The sequence below is a fragment of the Tamandua tetradactyla genome, chromosome 9 (assembly GCF_023851605.1).
Source record: "Tamandua tetradactyla isolate mTamTet1 chromosome 9, mTamTet1.pri, whole genome shotgun sequence".
In the NCBI taxonomy this organism is placed as follows: domain Eukaryota; kingdom Metazoa; phylum Chordata; class Mammalia; order Pilosa; family Myrmecophagidae; genus Tamandua; species Tamandua tetradactyla.
In genome coordinates this window covers 106,093,665-106,116,526 of record NC_135335.1, presented here as the reverse complement: position 1 = coordinate 106,116,526, position 22,862 = coordinate 106,093,665, and the positions used below count along the sequence as shown (strand labels likewise).

The following is a 22,862-nucleotide window of genomic DNA, read 5'->3' as shown; positions in this document are numbered from 1 at the left end:
GATTGCTTGGAGAAGCATGAAACATCCCAGAGATCTTCGATTCTCTTTGATCAGCAGTATTCATGGAGTACTTAATATAATTGTGATTTATGTGATAACTGGGGGAAGAGTTTGAGATATGTGGGAAAGGTGAAGTCAGAAATAATTATAATTTGGGGGTCCTAATAAAAGTAGAAAAATCTTAAAAAGGAAAATTACTTTTCCAAGATTAAATAGAAATTGGCCAATCATTATTTAAATGCCCATTATTTTGAAATTATTATTACTAAAAAAAAATTATCATTAAAGTTTAGATTCTCAAGAAATTTCCAGAAGGAATTCTGTAAATCAATATTAAGAAAATGGTGATTAGAAATTTATTTGGAATCATGACTTATGTAAGTATATATAATTTTGTGGCCAGTTACTGCTTCTTAGAGAAAACTAAAAACCTGAACCTTTCCGATCCACAACAATATAATTCAATCCCAAACTCACATTTTCATTACTTATAAAAAGCTCTGGCCATTGTGCAAAAACTTCTTGTGATAGAAAAAGTTTTGATGAAATAAAGAGAAGCCACAATGTATAATTAGAATGGAGCCTGAAGCCCCAGTTGATTATTATGTTTGCCAGGTCCTGTTCTTTAGCCTAAACATTTGTCCTCTTCTTCTCTTCGTCCACTGGCCTGACTTGAATTTAATCTTCAGGTCTCAGCTTAAATATAATTTCCTTTTAGGCATCGTCCCTAACTCCCACAAGCCCCAGACTCGATAATTTACCCTCCCTTCTCCGGTGACCACGTCTGTCCCTACCCCCTATTATGGCATGTATCTCTCTGTGCTCCAGTTGCCTGTTTGCTTGGTTGCTCCTTAAGAATGCCAGTTCCTAGTGAGAAGGATTGTATCTTCTTCACATTTGGATTCCCAGTGCCTAGCTAACACTTAGAACAGAATAATCACTCTGCAGATGCTTGTTGGCTGAAAGGGTGAAATGGTGACGCAGTTTATGAACCCGAGGGCATGCATTGAGGTATTTCTTCATTACTCAACAGGCTTTCTCTGCAGCCTGACTCTACATTCAGGGCTTCTGGCATTTGGTAGCTCTTAAGTGCAATCACCTTCCCTTTGGTCTATCTCAGCCCTGCTGGGGAGATGAAGTGACCGGTTTTTACTTCATGGTTTTTTAAGTCTGAAATTTTTTAACCAGGAAATTGGGAGTTTGTCTTTATAAGCAGAACAAGAAAAATTTGCAATTCTCTTTATGCCTCCTTCTAACATAGTCCCTTGGGTGCCAGCATTTAAAACTGCAGCAGGCAAACAGTGGATCAAAGAGATGTGAAGGGATCACATTGGTCCTTCCATCTCTAGAGATAACCTGAGCTCATTCTGTGTGAGAGAGAGTCTTCAGCTGTTTTACAGGGACAAGCCAGATTCAAAGGGAAAAGAGCAACTAGAGGAGGCTAAAAGACAATAGCTGAAGCCTAAACATCCCCTTGCCTTGACAAACTATACAATGCATTGGGTGATAGCCAACCAAACTGTATTATCTGGTAGCCTCTAAGTAAAGGTCTGTGAGGTCTCAGTTTTAGGCAATGTGGACTTATACCTCCTCCACTGGTTCAAACCCAGTCAGGCTTTTCAGGTATCTGTCTGCGTGCAGCTGTGCCCTGTTTAGATCATGGATAGCAAAAGTGGATTTAACTCTGGCTCTTGGCCTGATGGGCCTGGGGGGTTCAGACTTTGTTGCTGCTAGGCACCCATGGTGCCACTGAATATTTCTAAGCTTACCTCCAGGTTTTCTGGAAGTCATATGCTACCTTGCACAATCCACCCTTTTTATTTGCTGTAGGAAAGGGGTCTAGGAAGAATGCAGTAGAAATCCTGGCCCCTGGGTGTGTACACAAATGCACATTGCTGGCTTTTGTAGCAATGAAACCGCTGCTGGTTTCCATCACCTTGTTCTTCCTTTTCCTTGAAATTTTCATTCCAGAAGTGAGTTCTGGTTCATACTGCATTAAATGGTGTAGTAATGTAGCCACGGGTCAAATGATTAATACTTTCTGCTTGCCATTATTGGTTGAGATACCAGGTTCTCAAGTGCCAGTTGTACACTTGTTATTAAGAGGAGATCATGTGTAACTCATCATTTGGTTTACCAAAACTTTAGGAAAGTTTTAAATCATTCTTTTATTACTTTCCCATTCAAAACCAATGCCTTCTAAATTTTCAGGGCAAGAGCTGAGAACAGTAATCAATATACAAATTATTTGAATAATAATCTCACAGTAGAGAAGATAAATTTTAGTACATAGATCAGAGCCATTCCAAAGCAACAGTTAAAATGCTATACTTTCTTTTTATGAAAGGAAATCATGAGAATTTATGCCAAAACTAAAATTTCTTGACACTGAAATAGAGAAACCAATTGTAGATTGACTGCTTTTTTGAACTGAGAAAGTCGGTTTCCTCTGTAAGCTCTGGCTTAATTGAATAGTTAATCAATAAGAACTTCCTCTTCTATCATGTCACTGTGACATTTACATCAGCTTTGTTCACCCGAAAGTCTATCACTGTGAGATTTAACAGTTTTCTTTTTTGACATGTGTGATCTGAGCCATAATATAAAGAGCACCTAGGAACTCGACTGGCTAGCCTGAAAAAAAGAGTCTTCATTTGCGTGTCCTAACATAAGTGATCCTTTAAATTAAAATAGCACATCTGAAATGACTCAGAGTACCCAGATCAACAAGTGCTACATATTTACTGCTTTGTGTTCTTTCTCTCTTTGCCAGAAGATCACCCATGTGCAACCAACCGTCCATCAACAAAGCCACCATAACAGGTAAGAAAGCTCTGGGTGGTTATTCTCATGTCTAGGAGGAAACTATATCTTCTAAGATCACATTTCACAAAACCAATATTATATGGCAATTCTAAAGCTTTTAAAAAAGGAATCCTTTCTCCTCTGAACTATCATTTTCGTCATTGATTTCAAAGTTAGCCTATTTTAAGCTGTTGCATAGGAAATCTTTACTGTTATACCATTTTTCTTAAGCACTGATTTGCGTGCATTTGTACTAAGTTTGACGTTTCTCTGGGCATTTGTGTTTTGAGAGACGTTGTTACCTTCACAATGTTTGCCATGCTGGCTCCACATTTACGTTATCAGCATGATGTCCATAATGGTAGCTTGGTTTATTGAAAGTAAAAGTAGAAATGAAAGGACTACCTTCTTGGTAAATTGATGTCCCAGTTGTGTGTCAGAACAAATACTGTCCCAGTAGTCCTAGTTTGGACCTACTGAACTGAGAGCAAATTCAGTTTGGGAGGGTAGAGAAGAAGTAATTATATGATACAGAAAAAAAAATCAATGAGATCAAAATAAAGGGATCCACAGATGTTCTGAAAAAATAATTGGAGGAAAGGATGAGAGAAATAAAGGACATAAAAATAAATTACCCAGATTTCAATCCATCTGTTTTAGACATGGCACTTGACCTCAACTGACCCCCAAAAAAGAATGGATTATCTCATTTTGCTGAACCTGAAAGCAGATAGGGCATATTTAATCATTTCTTGAAACTCCAATTGATTCGTTAAAATAATTGCCTGGAAAAGAAAAATCTCTATTTTCCAAAATTATTACCAGAAGAAAATTAACATATTCTCAAAACTAGACCAATACATCATTTGGTTCAAATGTCTTCCTTGGACTCGGACATGTAACATGAGGAGCTATTTCTTAAGTTATTAATATTTATGCTTTCCATGAAACTTTACCTCATTGAGTCCAGTCAGCTTTCTTTCAACCAGACTTGTTGGGAGTCACCTCCTCAGGCTTAATTGTGGAAATATTTGTTACTGTTGTCTTCTTTCCTGAAGTCTACTGAAACAGACCTGTACTTCAGTCATTATTAAATTATTGATTCTCTTTTCCTTGTTTATCTTTCAAAATCTTTCTCAGTGGTGATGTTCTATAGCTATTTCACAGTATGATTCACCGATTTAGTTTTTTCCACCAAGGTGATGTCAATATCATTGATGAGATGAGCACTAAGTGAAACTCCTATTTTATTAAAATAGGTTCTTTAAGTAACAAAGTTCTTCTTAAAAAACCCAAATTCAATGTGAATGAGCCTCAGCCGAGATGGGAGTGAGCTGTACCCCTGTTTCCCTCTGCTTGGCTGTATGTTTTGAGGGATGGCAGGCCTGTTTTGGGAGTGTACATCTGTGTCCGCCAGTGAGAGAGACCAATGGTGCTGCTTCTCAGTCCCTATCTTGGGCACCAGATCTGACACCTGTGAAGAGGGACCTAAACCCACCCACCCCAACCCCACTCCCACCTACCTTTTGGGCAGTAGGCAGTTTGAGCAGAAGCCAGTGCTATCTTTGGCTCTGGAAAGCTTTTGTAACTTGAAGTTACACATGAGCTAACCCCGTGGGTGGGCCTGCACCCTCCCAGAAGAGCAGCTGCAGGTACCAATGGAAACTGTGGGGCCAGCAAAGGATGGTGAGAGCTCAGTGGTTGGGCAGCTGCCCCGCCACCCTAACCAATGCCCAGCACAGAATTAACAATGAAACAATGGAGTGGCTGCACTCAGAAGGCACAGACATGGTCTTGAACTCGTGTGAAACGCTCTGTGGGATTTGTTGTTGTTGTATGTAAGACTGAGGCTGTCGAGCAATACCAGTGCCTCAGTGAGCCACTGAAATCTGGGAATCAAGGTGAATGTGGCTCATTTGAACCTGTGAGCTCCTGAACAGAGGCTTAGGAACAGTGGGGCTCTAGAAATATCTTATGTAGGCAGGGAAACTAATGAACTGTCATCACCTGCTTAGTGCAGCTGTGTTCATCACAAAGCACAACAGGAAGTTAAGCGGCTAGAGAATGGCCATCTTTCTCCTTGCCCGAGCGTAGCAAAGCCAAGACGGGAAAGTGGGAGGGAGGAGGAAGGATGGGACGAGGACAACAGCAGGGGGAGGTTCCTCTCCCTGAGCCCTTTCTGAAAAAGTGGTTCCTTAAAAACAAAGTTAGGAAACAATAGTAATAATAATAATGATGGTTGAGACAGAGAGGTGGTTTGTGTGCTTCCTCCTGCAGCAGCTACAAGCTCAGGCGCTCCTGCCCAGCTCATGCCCCCTGTTAGAACCCATCTACCCGTGGACTAATCCTGCGAGGAATGGCAAAGAGAGGCCGGAAAGCTCAGAGAGTCAGAAGAGTAAAATTTATAGACCCCTGGAAATGGACCTCTTACTGCCCCCATGAGCTTGTCCCTTAACCCTCATCGCAGCCACAGATGCATGTGCCTTTGTGATACGGGCGATAAACTGTTATTTGGGATAATTTTCAAAAATCCAAGAACGTACTTTTGCATCACAGTTCTTTGAAAGAAAAAATTCTCTGTAACTTTTTCCCAAACCCACTTTGCTTAGAGGAGTTAAGAACCGTGACTGTCTCTCTCTCTCTCTCTCTCTCTCTCTCTCTCTCTCTCTCTCTCTCTCTCTCTCTCTCTCTCTCTATATATATATATATATATATATATATATGTTACAATATATTTTCTAGAGTTTTCACCTATAGTGCTCAAATCTATAACACTTTTTCCCCACGTCCCGGGTGATTTCTCTTTGGGATGTATTATTTCCTGAAAATTAAGCCAAGAAATTTTGATTTTATATCGTTAAGGGTTACAGCATGTTTGTCACCTGTCAGTTTTTACTTCCATATCGAACAGGTGACTAGATGGCTCTAAAATGATTTAGCATTTGCTTTAAAATAAAGCTTCCAGGTGTGTGTTTATAAAAGAGGCTTACTAATAAAAAGCTCCTTTGTTCTTTAGGGTGGTATAATACAAAGCTGATATGTGGCCTCTGGAGTCTGAGCGCATGCCCTGTTTCTCTCCTTTGTCTGATTCCCTCACTTGAAAAATGTGGCTATTGATACCTAACTCTCAGAACTGTTGCAAAAATTCAAGGAGATAAATTACCTAAAAGAAAGAGCCTGGCAGGTCTTGAGTAACTCACAAAGTGGTCAGTTTCTTCCTGCAACTCTACCCCACGCCTGACATTTTCTGTTCTAAGGATGATTTAGAAACTATAGTAAAGATGGGGGTAGGTGTTAATAATGTATCAGTTATTATGGTACGCTATCATATGATTTTGTTTTTGAAGCACGAATGGCAGGGTATTTTTAGGAAACTCCCTATTACTCAGAGCAAGGCTCGCCTGCATAGGTCTTTAGCAGGCAGTGAAGACCAGAACTAAACAGTATGTCGAAACATGAGAGGGCAGCAAAGAGTCAGAGATGCCCAAGCAATCCTGCACCGTAACATTGGGCCCTTGCTTTTGGAGTAGAGCTGTGTGACTTAGGGCTCAATTAATTCTTTTAAGCACTTCATATTCCAACCAAATTAACTTAAGAGACGTGCTCTGCAGCCATGCCAGGAGATCTTGTGATGTCCTTCACAATATCATTTTTTTATTTGTCCAGAATTCTTCTGAATTTCCTGTCCCTTTAATCATCTTTGAATTAGAGAATTTTCACGCAAGATTGTTAACTTGGAGCTAATTCATTGAAGCGCCTTTAATTTGAAAATGAAAAAACTGAGGTCCACTAAAAGAAAACTGTTACTTAGTGGCAGAGTCAGGAAAACCGCGAATACAAGATCTTATAGTCCATTCCAGCTCTGTGAAAAATAACCCATCGATCAGGGCATGTCTTTTTATTTAGGGCTGTTTTGATTATATTCACTGGCTATATCTTAGAGGCCCTCAGAGAAGTAGGGACGGGCAGCCTAAGGCAAAGGAGATTTGGCTTTTAACTTATGAAAATGCCAGCTGTTCCATCTAAGCTATAAAATTAGGACAGTTGCCTATTCTTTACCTGTAGAGGGAGACACACATGATGCAGCGACAAGCATAAAATAACAGAAAAGTGGTATTTATCCAAAAAAAAAATTGGTACAACTGTTCCCTGAATATTCATGAGTCTTTAAAAATAGTGTTTTCTAAATGGATTTAAGTCATTAGTTAAGTAGAAGAGAAACAAGTAAACTATCCCAAGAGTACGAGTCAGTCAAACACAATAAGAAGCTTAATTCTATGTTTATTATTCTCCTAAAGCACAAAGAAGTTCATAATATCTAAGGAGGAAAAAAAAATGGAGATACTTAACCAAACAATTATTATCACCTGATCTAATCACTGAACACTTTGAGTTTATGAAAGAAAAGATCCTAAGCAACTATTTTATGATGCTAATACTGATACGGAGACACCCACTTAGGCCTGTCTCTTATAAGTATGTGCATATGTGCTTGTATTTCTGTGTGATAAAAACAAATGCTATGTGTAATACAAAAAGAAATATTTAACTGAGATAAATAACTGGGAGAGAAGCCACGTAAGCAATATATTTTGCAATATAAATAATTGCAAAAGGGATCCGTGTGAAAAAATCGGTAAGATCTAAAGAGACACTGAGCTCAAATGTGTGTTAAATTAGTGTATAAGGAGGACGGAAAACCAGGTCACTGCCACGGAAGCCTCATTGTATTCATCAGCCACTAGCAGGTACTAGCTTCATTGTGTAGTTTTGTTTGTTTTTATTCCTGTTAATTAAAGCAGAGTATAGAAACACTTTAATAATTTCAGAGAACGAGTGCTGAATGAGCTTTTTTAAGAAATGCGATTGAAAAATGCTGTTTATATATTATGTTTAATAGCTTTAATAAAAAATAATAAAGCTTGCATTGTATGAGGTTTCACATTGACTTGTTGGGAGTTTTCTGTTTGTTTTACTTTTATATTTATATAGCTAATGACTGTCGAGGGTTCTTCTTTTTTTTAAGCCAAAGGAATGAACTTTTTCGAAAATCCCTCATGTAAAAAAATACGTTGAACTAAAAGATTTGCTTAAGTGCATGAAGTATGGTTGTTTATTAGTTAAACTTATGATCTTTTAGAGGTGTAAAAGACTCTTTTCTTCCTTACAATAAGATAACTTGTTTTGCCTTCTTATGCTTTTGTTTAAATACATATAAAGTTATGTCTGTTCAATAAGTAAAATGACCAGGTCTGACACTGTGACTTTTTTTTACCAGGAATTAACTGAAGTTATACTTGGTTTTATATGTGAAAACAAGTGATTCGTCATAATCATGGGGGAAAATAATTTAATTGTATCTTTTATCTGAATGTGTGGGTATTTCAGTTATACAATTAATTGAAATAATTAAATCAGGGTTCATTTTCCTTTAGTCCAGTCAGCACACTAAAATTGTGGAATCAGGCTGTATAGTTTGGAAAATCAGTTTTCTTCTTACTAGCTATACCTTGGTTGTTTTTACTTAAATTTTCTAAACTTTCATTTTTTTGTCAGTAAGGGCTAAGTTAGTGCTTAGCATCATACCTAGTAGCCAGAATGTACTCCTATCAATAAACATATATAAATTATTATTATTACTCATTTGGTCAACAAATATTTTCTTTGTACCTTATATATGGTATGCTACAAGATAAGTGTAAAGTGTAAAAAGTGTAAAAGTATAAAAAGATAAGCGTAAAATGCTATAAGAGAAGAGTAAAATGTGACCACTGGCTTCAAGGAATTCACACTCTAGGGAAGAAGGAATCATGACTGGTCAAGTGTAATCTAAGTACCATGGTGAAAGTGTCCTCAAAATTCATATTGAAGGAGGGAGCCAGGTACTTCCTGGGGGAACTAAGGAAGTCTCCCTGCAGGACTTGAAAGGAGGAAGCATTCTCCATATGTTTAGGAAGGTTATTTCATGACCAGTGCCCAGCAGGAGTGAGACTTGGAAGCACAACTGCATGTGCAGAGTGGGGGACTGAATAGTGAAGCACAGATCAAGTTCAGAGTGTATTAGAGCAACCGAAATTGAGGCTCCAAGATTAGATTAAGGTAATCGTGTGAAGAGCATTGAATGCCCATGCAAAGAACATTGGACTTTATTTTGCAGGCGATGAGAAGCCATCAATCATTTTTTTAAGTATTTTTTTTATTGTGAAAAAAAGACACATATACAAAAAAGCAATAAATTTCCAAGTATATTTTAACAAGTAGTTGCACAATGGTTTTTAAAGTTTGGTATGGATGGCGGTTCCACGATTTTTCATTTTTTTCTTTGAGCTGCTCCAAGATACTGGAGACCAAAAGAAATATCAATATATGGATTCAGCAGTCATATTCATTTGTTAAATCCTCCTATCTTTTCTGTTATAGTCAACAATCATTTTTAAGCAGGGGAACAAATGTGTAGTTTAGAGTGAAAGCATTGGAAGCAGAGGAAGACACAAAGGAAGAAGCATCAGTGGCAGCCTTGTAATTATTAGGAGGCTGCTTCAAGCCTTGTGCAGGTTGAGGATGATGTAGTTCTGAGCTTGGGTGGTGGCAGTGGTGGTGGCAACGAGGGCAAGGATTCACAGCTCTTTCCATAATCAAGTTGAGATTTGGTCTGTGATTAGATACGAGTGAAAAATGAGTTCCGTTTACACAGATGTTCACTGCAGTCATTGTGCATATGTATGGGAGACTGAAACAACCCAAATGCAAAATAGCCTTCAAGTTATGTATAGGTATAAAAAATCCTTAATGAAAGGTTCTTTTCAAATGATTCTATGAGAAAATTATAGCAATGTCGAAGAATGCTTCTAGGTCAAGAGTACGTGGTAAAGTGAGATGTGAGCAACAGACATGCATTCAGTGCAGGTTTATTAAGTATATTGAATTTAACTGCAGACTTGAAATGTTGACTTGTAACCAGCAGAGGCAGATAGTTTCATCATTTTACATAAATTCTAGTGACAAGCATGTAAATATTTCTCAGGTCTCAGTTGTCATTTGCCTCTCCTTAACTTAGAAACGGTATTGGTGAGACACTACCTAGTGATATTTCAATGTTAGGGAGCATAATGCAATGTTAACTGTGTTTTCAACTGATAATATCCCTTGAAAAGGACAGCACTCTATCTATTGATTATCAAACCTATGAGCAGACTGTTCTAGTGTCCTCCAAGTGATCAGGGAAAGCTCGCATGTAAATGGAATTAATCTCACCAAAGTCCATGCCTGCCACTCTCCCTTCCTTGCCCCAAACTCACCTGATCAAAAGAATCCCCAAGGGGCACTTAGAAACAAATATGAAAAGACAGATTCTCTTTTCTCTGAAGGAAGGCCTAGGACCCACGTTATTAACATGTGCTCCCAGGTGGTGCATTTCACCGGTCACATTTGGGCAATAAGGAAGACTTGAGTGAAGTAAGCGAGAATTCTGCAGTCCTATGGTGTTGTCGTTGAGTTGCTGGTAATTTGTTGCAAAATAACTTTCTTTTGGGAAAATGTGTACGGTGAAACCCCAACCCCATCTAACAAGCAACCTCCACTTGTCAAGGATAAACAAGATGATATGTGCAAAGCGCTCTGTGATTACTGGAAGGAAATACAAAGTGATATTATTGTCTGTTCTGCCCCCACCATCATGAGTGTCATCGTTGTTAACTTTCCAAGTGTATACAGTGTATGCATTTTTTTCTGTTTTCTTTTTATTTTTTTCTGAATGGATGCAAATATTCTAAGAAATGATCATGATGATGAATATACAACTATGTGACGTTATTGTGAGTTATTGATTACATATCAAGAATGGAATGATCATAGGGTAAGGATGTTGGTGTTTGTATGTTATGTTTAGTAAATAAAAATAAGTAACTAAATAAAAATTAAATAAGTAAAAAAAGTATATGCAAGACTTTTACTGGACCATTTGCTTCTGTCCTAGAAGAAAATGAAATATGCCCCTGTTTGTGGATGGGGGCGGGAATGAGTTTGGGAAATATTATGTTCAGTAACTGTTTCTTTTCATCTTCTCAAACACACCACTCTCCTTAAAAAAAAAAAAAAGAATAATAAAAGTTGCATTCTTAAGTCACTCCCTTTAGCCACAAAATGCTTCCCACCCATCTAGGACTTGAAAGACAGTCTAAGCATATTCAGAAATACAATGACTGTGGTAGGGCAAAACAAATGAAATTCCTCCAGGACTGATTTCCCACATTTGACTGCTTAAATGTTACACCAAATTATTTAACTCTAAGAATCAATGGGAAGTTCACTTACAGTATCCTTTCACTAAATCAGAAAATGCTAGAAAGAAATAAGCTGGATGTATTAATACTAATTTAATAAAAGTTAACATTTATTGACATTAGATACATACTAAACCCTCTACATGAATAATCTGTTTTAAACTTTATGATATCTTAGAGAGGCAGGCACTGTTCTGTACCTGCTTCATAGATGAGATGCAGGGCTGGACAAGTTCAATAATTTGTTTAAAATATATAACTAGCAAATGACAAAGTTTAGATTAAGTCTGACCTGGGCAGATTGCTGAGGCTTCCCTGCATTAAAATGTATTGACATGTGCACACAAACACCCACAAACCGCTGTCATCTGCCTCTCTCCAAGGTTATTTCTTAGGGATTTCTTTTTCTTTGTTTTTTAAGGCAAGAACAGAGAATGAATCCCTGCCATCTATCACAGGATGTCTGTGAGTGGATGGTAGAATAAGGGAGGAGCTAAATGAGCTATGGATGCAGAGAAACCTTAAGAAATCAAATTTAAAACAAGGAAAAGATTCCTGTTTGGGATGTAGACTCCCTCGGGCATTCTTCAGTCCCCTCATGTCTCTTCCTGGGTTCCCTGAAATGTCTTGTCACCAGCACGCCCGGGGCAAGGGCATCTAGAAGGCATCAGTGTGGTCTCATGAGAAGTCAGGCAGATGGAGGAAAGCAGTGGCTGGGCTTCAGCACTCACGGTGCTTCTAGGGCCACCACTAACCCCTGAAAATAACAGGTACTGCCAAGTGGTGATTTTATCTTTTGTGTTAAGGGCTAGGATAGGCTCTTCAATTTCATGATCATCTTGGCTGCTGTTTCTAGGTACGAAATTCCTTAGCTCGGTAACCTCCAAATGTACTTCCTCTACGTATTTCCAAATACACAGTGCTTTTTAAGAGTGCCATCTTATTTCTCTCTCTTTTTGTGTGGTTGTTTTTCAGCACTGTTGGCACTCTGAGGTTATAAACTGGGAGTGTTTCTAATGCACCGTATTCTACGTGCCTGTCAAAACAAATAGGTGCTTACAATATTTTTTTTTTCTGGCTATGTTTCTGATATTTGCATATTGCACACTGAATTCTCCATATGGAAAGCTCCATTCCTGTGTGTCTACCTAGGTTTGCTCTTTCGTTCATTCATTCATTAGGTCCCTGATATGTAACAAGTGTGCTTAAGCTCTGAGGATCCAATGGGGCATAAAAACACTGAACCTTAGAACCATTAATCTAAAGGTTTGTGACACTTAAAAAGATCAACTTCATTCTACTGAATGACATATAGTATTGTGTAATAGAAAATAGAGGGTTTAATACATGAAGGAATAAATAAGGAAAGGAAGAAGAAAGCAAGGCAGAAAGAAATGGGGCAGGATGAGATCTTTTACCTAGGGAGGCATATTATTTAGCATAAAGATTAGACAGACCTGGGAAACCAATTCAGGAATTTAGGGAGCCTTAGCAGCACCACAAAGCAGAAGTCTGAGAGCTTTCCAAACAGCCAATGAGGAGAACAGAAATGGATTGTCACAAAACTGAGATCCCAAAGTTGAGGAACGGGGAGGTGTCTCTAAGGTACCTCTGAGGTCATTGACTGCAGACTGACCATGCAGTTGAACTAGAAATGGGGCAAGGTTTTCTCTTCTCCCAGGTATTTGCTTTGGGAAAAAGTTCCAAACGTATGTGGTGTTTGTTTATTTGTTTTTGCTTGTTTGTTTGTTTTGATATATACAACAGAGTCTACTTAGAGAAGAAAGGTCAAGACCCAGGAGTCACCCTTTCTAGGTTTCATTCTTCTCCCTGCTGCTTACCCTCTTGTGGCATTAGACAAGTTACCCAAATGTGCTGACTCTTTTCTTTTAAAATGTGGTGAATAATAATACCTTCCTAATTTGTTAATGTGGTTTTACTGAAATATATTCACTCACCATACAATCCATCCAAAGTATGCAATCAGTGGCTCACAGTATCGTCACATAGCTGTGTTCATCACTATGATCGTTTTTAGAACACTTGCATTATGCCAGGAAAAGAAATAAAAAGAATTAAAAAAAAAAAAAAAAACCAAACATCCCACACCTCTTACACCTCTTACCTCTTACTGACTACTTGTATTGCACTCTACTCAATTTTAAGGCTTACAATAGAGATAGGTTACTAAAGACAGTGTAGAATTGTAAGAGATAGATATAAATGTCAGCAGAACAGAATAAAGCATCCAAAGGTAGATCCGTACAAACATAAGCAACTGACTTTTTTTTTTGCAATATAGTTATACAATCATTATTAAAAATCAGAGCTACTGGATTACACTTCAACAAGTTCAGGTATTTCCTTCCAGTTATCCTAAAACACTAGACTAAGAAGAAATATCTATATAATGAATTAGTAGTCATAGTCATTCGTTAAATTGTAAACTCTCAGTTACACCTACTCCTTCTTTGATCTTTCAGTCTTCATAGATATCTGGGCAATGACCATTTTTACTTCATGCTATTCATGGGTGTTGATCTTATGATATAGAGGAATGAAACTAGTTGATGTTCCTAAAGAGACTGTTACCTCTGGGTTCCAGGGCCTATCTGGCATAGGATTAGCCTGGAGACCTAAGTCTGAAAAACTAAATTTACTAACAAAAACTTTTACTAGGACATTATCCCTGGAGTTTTCAGAAATACTGTTGATTGGGGGTTGGCCTACCACGGTGGTCTACAACATCTAGATATCTAGCTGAAGCTTGCATAAGAGTAACCTCCAGAAAGACCTCTCCACTCTATTTGAAATCTCTTAGCCACCAGAACTTTACTTTGTTCCATTTCTTTTCCCCCTTTTGGTCAAGGTTCATCCCTGCGAGTCATGTCCCACGTTGCCAGGGAGACTTATACCCATAGGAATTGTTTCCCATACATAGGGGAGAGTAGTGAGTTTATTTGCCAAATTGGGGAGAGGCTATTCCTGGACCATGCACCCAAATTCCCACACCATGCACCAACCCCCTCAAAAAAAAAAAAAACAGAGGCTTCATCTAAGGAACAAAAGATGCTCTCTGGGTGTGACTCAGGTATAATTATATGTAGGCCTAGCTTTGCCTTAGCAGAAGACGTTCCATAAGGGCATGCCTCAAGATTGAGGGTTTGGCTTATTAAATTGGGAATCCCTAATGCCTGAGAGAATATCATAAATTCCCCAAGTGCGGAAGTTTCAATTAGTTCTACATTTTTCTCCAATCCCTCAAAGGGTCTTTGCAAATGCTTTTTTATTTTTGCCCCAAATACTCTGGAATGTATTACCTTGTACCAAATGATAAGATCTCATTCCCTCTAGTTTAGATGTAATTAGGTTGTCTAAATAAACTGACCAACAGGTTAAATTAGATAGTGTGCTATAAAAAATTTGAATTTGGACAAATATACATCTCTTCCTTTAGTCTCACACAGAAGTTGAAGTTTTAAAACACAGTCAATGTCATCCTCTACCCTGTATTCTGAGTTCCCTTTATCTTAACCAGGTACATTTCGTTCATATCTCTAATTGGAGTCTGATCTCTCTTTCAGCTTCTTTAACAGTTGCTATATAGAGTAATGATGACTCGCAGAGCTACAGAACTCTGAGTTTCAGGTGTCACATGCTCCATGTTCCAGGAAACTACCAAGCTATACACAAAGAGCACAACATCTCAGAGTTTAGGAATAACAGATAAAACTCAGGAGTAGACTGCTACAAGAGTTTACAATCTAGGAACCTTTACAATGATCCTTATTTGAACATTCTGTACTCACTAATCATCCATTGCCCAATCTCTGCCCACTTTCTGTCCTCTGATACCCTATGCTAGATAAGCTATGCTCTTGAATTCAATTCTCAGAGTTTACTCATTCCAGTTAGTTTATATTAGTGAGACCGTACATTGTTTGTCCTTTTGTTTCTTGTTTTACTCAACATAATATCTTTAAGGTTCATCCACCTAGTTGCATGCCACACTGACTTCATTCTTTCCTATAGCTGCTCAATATTCCATTGTATGTACACACCAAGGTTTACCCTTCTGTTCATCAGTTGATGCATCCTTGGGCTACCTCCATCCATTGCAAGTCATGACTGCAGCTGCATAAACACCAGTGTGCAAATGTCTGTTAATGTCCCTGTGTCAGTTCTCCCAAGTCTTTGCCTAATAATAGAGTTGAAGGATCATGTAACAGTAGTATACTTAGCCTCCTATAGAACCATTTTACTTCCCTACCAACAGTGAATATGTATTTCCACATCTTCTCCAGCACTTGTATCCTCCTGAACAGCTATGCTCTTGAATTCAAGAGCATAGCTTATCTAGCATAGGGTATCAGAGGACAGAAAGTGGGCAGAGATTGGGCAATGGATGATTAGTGAGTACAGAATGTTCAAATAAGGATCATTGTAAAGGTTCCTAGATTGTAAACTCTTGTAGCAGTCTACTCCTGAGTTTTATCTGTTATTCCTAAACTCTGAGATGTTGTGCTCTTTGTGTATAGCTTGGTAGTTTCCTGGAACATGGAGTATGTGACACCTGAAACTCAGAGTTCTGTAGCTCTGCGAGTCATCATTACTCTATATAGCAACTGTTAAAGAAGCTGAAAGAGAGATCAGACTCCAATTAGAGATATGAACGAAATGTACCTGGTACATACCATACAATCTGTCCTGTGTGTTCCTGGAGTAATCATATAGTTATGCATTCACCACCACAATCTATATTAGAACATTTCCATTTCTTCTACAAAGAAAGAAGAGGAGAAAAGAGATAAAAAAAGAGAGAAAGAAAGAGAAGCAACAACGACATCAACAATCCCATTCCCATCCCTTATATTCCCTCCTTTCTGACATATACTTGGTATACTGCCTTTGCTATATTTAATGAAAGAACACTACATTGCTACTGTTAACCATAGACCCTAGTTTGCATTAATTGTATTTTTTCCATATACCATCCCATTCTTTAACACCCTGCAGTGGTGGCCTACAATTGTTTCCCTCAAGTAAAAACTTTCTTTTATTTGTACATTAAATGACCATTATTCTCTACTCTAGGTTTTGCTGTTAGACAGTTCCAGTTGTTACCCTCCATCTTTCTTTCTGGTGTCATATATGCCCCTAGCCTTCCTCTTTCAACCATACTCACATTCAGCTTTTTTCATTATATTTACAATGTCGGGCAACCATTACATAATATTGTGCCATCCATTTCTGGATCTTTACAATCAATCCTGTTGAATGTTGTGTACTTCTTCAGCATTAAGTGCCTAAACTCTACCCTCTTTATATATCCTGATAACATGTGTTCTCAACTTTAACTGTCAGAGTTTGGCTTACTATAGTTAATTCATATTAATGAGACCATAATATGAATTTGTCTTTTAGTTTCTGGCTTATTTCGCTCAATTTAATGTCCCCAAGGTTCATCCACATTGTTGCATGCTTCATGACTTTATTCTGTCTTAGAACTGTATAATATCCCACCATCTATAAATACCACGGTTTGTTTATCCACTCATCCATTGATGGACATTTGGGCTCTTTCCATGTCTTGGCAATTGTGAATAATGCCACTATAGACATTGGTGTGCAAATGTCTGTTTCTTTCCCTCCTTTCAGTTCCTCCAAGTATCTATCTATTAAGAGATTGCTGGATCATATGGCAATTCTGTACTTAACTTCCTGAGGAACCACGAAACTGCCTTCCAGAGCAGTTGCATCAGTCTACATTCTGATCAACAGTGAATGAGTGTTTCTCCACATTCTCTACAGCACTTGTAGTTTTCTTTTTGTTTTGTTTATTTGTTTTTGTTTTTGTTTTTTTGCACCATTCTGGTAGGTGTGAGTTGATATCTAATTGTGGCTTTGACTTGCATTTCCCTAATTGTTATGGAAGCTGAGCATCTCATGTTTTTGAGCCACTGCATTTCCTCATTGAAAAAGTGTCTATCCATGTATTTTACTAATTGGGTTCTTTGTCTTTTTATTGTTGAATTGTAATATTTCTCTATATGTTCTGAATATTAAACCCTTATCTGATATGCGGTTCCCAAATATTATCACCCATTATGTAGACTGCCTTTTTCTTTTCTTGACAAAAGATGTGGAAAATTTTTCAATTTTGAAAACTGATGTGTAAAATTTTTCAATTTTGAGAAAATACCATTTATATATTTCTCTTTTCATTGATTGTGCTTTGAGTGTAAGGTCTAGGAAACCACCTCCTGTCACAAGATCTTTAAATTTCCCTACGTTTTCTTTTACATATTCTATGGTCTTAGCTCTAATGTTTAGCCCTTTGATCCATTTTGAGTTAATTTTTGTATAATGTGAGATAGGGGTCCTCTTCGTTCTTTTGGATATGGATATCTAATTCTCCAAGCACCATTTGTTAAAGGGACTGTTCTGTCCCAGTTGGATCCAGTTGACTGCCTTGTCAAAGATCAAATGGCCGTAGATGAAAGGGTCAAACACTCAATATGATTCTGTTTGTCAGTTCATCTGTTTTTGTACCTGTACCATTCTGTTTTGACCACTATTGCTTTGTAATATGCTTTAAAGTCAGGTAGTGCAAGACCTCCCACTTCATTTTTTTTTTTCTAAAGATATTGCTAGCTGTTTGGGACAAGAAAATATGATTTTGATTATTGCTTTTTCTATTTCTGCATATAAGTTCTTGGGATTTTAATTGGTCGATTTGGATAGAATTGACATCTTGGCTATATTTAGTCTGCCAATCCATGAACAGAGTATATCCTTCCATTTATTTAGGTCTTCCTTGATGTCTTTTAGCAATGTTTTGAAGCTTTCTGTGTATAGACCTTTTATGTCCTAGCTTAAATTTATTTCTGAATATTTTATCCTTTTGGTTGCTATTGTAAATAGAATTTTTTCTTGATTTCCTCCTTAATTTGCTCTTTGCTGGTATGTAGAAACACTGCTGATTTTTGCATGTTGATCTTGTATCTTGCTACTTTGCTGTACTCATTTATTAGCTCTAGTGGCTTTACTGTAGTTTTGTTTTGTTTTGTTTGATTTTCTACATAAAAGATCATGTAATTGGCAAACAGTGAAAGTTTTACTTCTTCCTTTTCAATCTGTATGCCTTTTATTTCTTTTTCTTGCCTAATACTTTACTAGAACTTCCAGAACAATGTCAAATGACAATGGTGATAGTGGACATCCCTGTTTGTTCCTTGTCTTTCAGTTTTTCCACATTGAGTATGATATTAGCTATGAGATTTCATATATGTCCTTTATACCATGTTGACGAAGTTTTCTTCTACTCTTATCCTTTGAAGGTATCATCAAAAAAGGATACCAAATTTTGCCAAATGCCTTCTCTGCATTAATTGAAATGATCATGTGGGGTTTCCTCTTCAGTTTATCGATGTGATATATTACATCAATTGATTTTCTTGTGTTGAGCCACCTTTACACTCCTGGTCAAAGACCTACTCGGTCTGGGCATATAATTTTTTATGTGCTGCTGGATTTGATTTGTTAGGAATTTTTGCATCTATATTTATTAAACAGATTGGTCTATAATTTTTTTGTAGTATCTTTCCCTGGCTTTGATGTTAGGATGATGTTGGTTTCATAGAATGAGTTAGGTAGCTTTCCCTCCTCTTCAATTTTTTTTTTCCAATACTTTGAGCAGGATTGGTACTAAGTTTTCCTTGAATGTTTGGTAGAATTCACATGTGAAGCTATCTGGTCCTGGATTTTTTCTTTTTGGGGAGGTTTTTGATGACTGATTCAGTCTCTTTATTTGTGATTGGTTTGCTGAGATCTTCTACTTCTTTTCAATTCAATGTTGGTTGCTCCTGTGCTTTTCTAGGAAGTTACCCATTTTGTCTAAGTTCTCTAGTTTGTTAGCATATAGTTGCTCATAGTATTCTCTCATTATCTCCTTTATTTCTGTGGGATCAATAGTTATATCCCTTCCTCCCATTTCTGATTTTAATTATTTGCATCCTCTCCCTTTTTTCATTTGTCAGCCTAGCTAAGGTCCATCGGTTTTACTGATTTTCTCAAAGAACCAAATGCTGGTTTTATTGATTCTCTCTCTCTCTGTTGTTTCCATGTCCTCAATTTCATTTATTTCTGCTTTTATTTTTGTTATTTTCTTTCCTTCTGATTGCTTTGAAGTTAGTTTGCTGTTGTTTCTCTAGTTTTTCCAGGTGAGCATTTAGTTCCTTGATTTTTGCTCTTTCTTCTTTTTTTTGATATAGACAGTTTGGGCATAAATTTCCCTTTCAGCACTGCCTGTGTTGCATCCCATGTTTTGATATGTTGTGTTCTCATTTCTCTTTACCTCGAGATATTTACTGACTTAGAATTTCTTCCTCCTAAACTACCCACTGATTGTTTAGTCTCCATCTATTTGTCAGTTTTCCAGCCTTCCACCTGTTATTGATTTCCAACTTCATTCCACCATGATCCTAGAAAGTACTTTGTATAATTTCAACCTTTTTAAATTTACTGAGACTTACTTTGTGACCCAACATGTGGTGTATCCTGGAGAATGATCCATGAACACTTGAGAAAAATGTATACATTGCTATGGTTGGGTGCAGTGTTCTGTAAGTATCTATTGAATCTAGTTCTCTTACATTATTCAAAATCTCTGTTTCTTTATTGATCCTCTGTCTAGATGTTCTATCCCTTGATGAGAGTAGTGTATTAAAGTTTCCTACTATTATTATAGAAGTGTCTGCTCCTCCCTTCAGTGTTGTCAGTGTTTGCTTCATGTATTTTGGGGAACTCTGGCTTAGAACATAGATGTTTATAATTGTTATGTCTTCTTAATGGATTATCTCCTTTATTAATATATAATGTCCTTCCTTGCCTCATTTAGTTGTTTTACATTTGAAGTCTAATTTGTATGATATTAATATAGTTACTCCTGCTCTTTCCTGGTGTTTATTAGCATGAAATATCTTTGGCCAGCCTTTCACTTTAACCCTGTTTTTATCCTTGAGTCTTAACTGAGTGTCATGTAGATAGCATGTTAGATGGATCCTGTTTTTTTAGTCCATTCTGCCAGACTATTTCTTTTGATTTGGAGATTAATCCATTAACATTTAATGTTATTACATTAAAGGCATTACTTTCTTTAACCATTTTTCTTTTGGATTTTATCTGTCATATCTTATTTTTTTCTTCTTTCTTTTACTGTATTTATTATTCTTACACTAATTTTCATAGCTATACTCTTCTCCGCACCTCTGTATCCTGTCTTCCCATCTTTCTGTTGTACTCCCTAGTATTTCATATAGAGCAGGTCTCTAGTTCACAAACTCTCTCAGTGTCTATTTTTTTGTAAATATTTTAAACTCTTCCTCATTTTTAAAGGATAGTTTTGCCAGATATAGAATTCTTGGTTGGTTATAATAGGAGGCGGTTTCCTAAACCTTATACCCAAAGCACAAGCATTGAAGAAATAAATAAATGGGAACTCCTCAAAATTAAACACTTTTGTGCATCAAAGAACTTCGTGAAGAAAGTAAAATACAGCCTACACAATGGGAGGCTATATTTGGAAACAATGTATCAGATAAAAGTGTAGTATCCAGAATATGTAAAGAAATTGTTCAACTCAACAATAAAAAGACAGACAACCCAATTACAAAATGGACAAAGAACATGAACAGACACTTCTCAGAAGAGGAAATACAAATGGCCAAAAGGTACATGAAAAGATGCTCAACTTCCCAGACTATTAGGGAAATGCAAATCAAAACCACAGTGAGGTATCATCTCACACCCACCAGAATGGCTGTTATCAACAAAGCAGAAAATGACATGTGCCAGAGAGGATATGGAGAAAGAGGCACACTTATCCACTGTTGGTGAGAATGTCAAATGGTAAAACCACTGTGGAAGGCAGTTTGGTGTTTCCTCAGGAAGCTAAGTATAGAATTGCCATATGACCTGGCAATACCATTGCTAAGTATCTACTCAGAGGACATGAGAGCAAAGATGCAAATGGATATTTGCACACCAATGTTTATAGCAGCATTATTTACAATTGCAAGAGGTAGAAACAGCCCAAATGTCCATCACAGACGAGTGGCTAAACAAGCTGTAGTATATACATATGATGGAATATTATGCAGCTATAAGACAGAATAAAATTATGAGTATCTAACAATGTGGATGGACCTTAAGGACATTATGCTGAGTGAGATTAGCCAGAAACAAAAGGACAAGTACTGTATAGTGTCACTGATATGAACTGACATTAGTGAATGAACTTGGAAAACTTCAGTTGATAGTAGAGACCATCAGGAGATAGAAATAGGGTAGATATTGGGTAATTGGAGCTGAAGTGATTCAAATTGTACAACAGAACTTATTGTAAAAACTCAGAAATGGATAGCACGATACTACCTAAATGTGATGCAATTATGTTAGAACACTGAATGAAGCTGAATGTGAGAATGATAGAGGGAGTAGGCCTGGGGGCACAAATGAAATAAGAAGAAAGGATAGATAATGAAGACTGAGATGGTATAATCAAGGAATGCCTAGAGTGAATGATAGTGACTAAATGTACAAATTTAAAAATGTTTTTGCATAAGGAAAAACAAAGGAATGTCAATACTGCAGGTTGTTGAAAATAGATGATAATATTTTAAAATTTTAAATCATGTGTGAGACTGAAGCAAAAATGTTTATTTGGTACAAAATTTATATTTTGACTAGTGCATTTCCTAATATAACTTATGTGGACAGTTTAATTGAACACCATAGTACATAGTACACCTTTTGTAGGGCATGAGATTTTGTAGGTTTGTCCAGAGTGATGCCCCGATAAATCCCAGAGTGATTTGAATAGTGAATAAAAAAGTATTTGCAAAGCCCCCTTGGGGGAATGGTCAGAAAGGGGGAAAATTCAACTTCCCCAAGTGGAGAATTCTTGATATTCTCCCAAGCAGTGGGGACAACCGAAGTGATAGGCTGAGCCCCCAATCTTGGGGTTTGTTCATTTGAAACTTAACCCCACAAAGGATAGGTGAAACCTGCTTAAAATTAGGCCTAAGAGCCACCCCCAAGAGAACCTCTTTTGTTGCTCAGACATGGCCTTTCTCTCTCAGCCAACATAACAAGTAAACTCACTGCCCTCCCCCTCTCTACATGGGACATGACTCCCAGGGGTGTAGACCTTCCTAGCAACATGGGACAGAAATCTTAGAATGAGCTGGGACCCAGCACCAAGGAATTGAGAAAATCTTCTCAACCAAAAGCGGGAAGAAAGAAATGAGACAAAATAAAGTGTCAATGGCTGAGAGATTCCAAACAGATTTGAGAGGTTATCCTGGAGGTTATTCTTATGCATTATATAGGTATCACCTTTTTAGTTAAGGTGTAATGGAGAAGCTGGAGGGAACTGCCTGAAAATGTAGAGCTGTGTGCCAGTAGCCATGTTTCTTGATGATGATTGTATAATGATATAGCTTTCGCAGTGTAACTGTGTGATTGTGAAAACCTTGTGTCTGATGCTCCTTTTATCTACCTTATTGACAGATGCATGGAACGTATGAATTAAAAATAAATGAATAGTTGGGAGAACGAATGTTGAAATAGATTTAGTAGATTGAAATGCTAGTGATCAATGGAGGGGAGGGGTAAGGAGTATGGTATGTGTGAATTGTTTTGTTTTCTTTTTATTTCTTTTTCTGAATTGATGTAAGTGTTCTAAGAAGTGATCATGATGATGAATGTACAACT

At 37.3% G+C, this 22,862-nt stretch overlaps 1 protein-coding gene across 22 annotated transcripts in view; it reads left to right on the top strand.

Annotated features, from left to right (window-relative positions):
* PDE4D (phosphodiesterase 4D) overlaps positions 1 to 22,862 on the top strand; it is a 1,724,553-nt gene that overhangs the window by 1,490,652 nt on the left and 211,039 nt on the right. For all 22 annotated transcript variants that reach the window (XM_077117214.1, XM_077117215.1, XM_077117218.1 and 19 more), the window contains one exon: positions 2,774 to 2,823. In XM_077117214.1, coding sequence (XP_076973329.1) covers positions 2,774 to 2,823 — 50 coding nt within the window. The remainder of the gene's footprint in view (positions 1 to 2,773; positions 2,824 to 22,862) is intronic.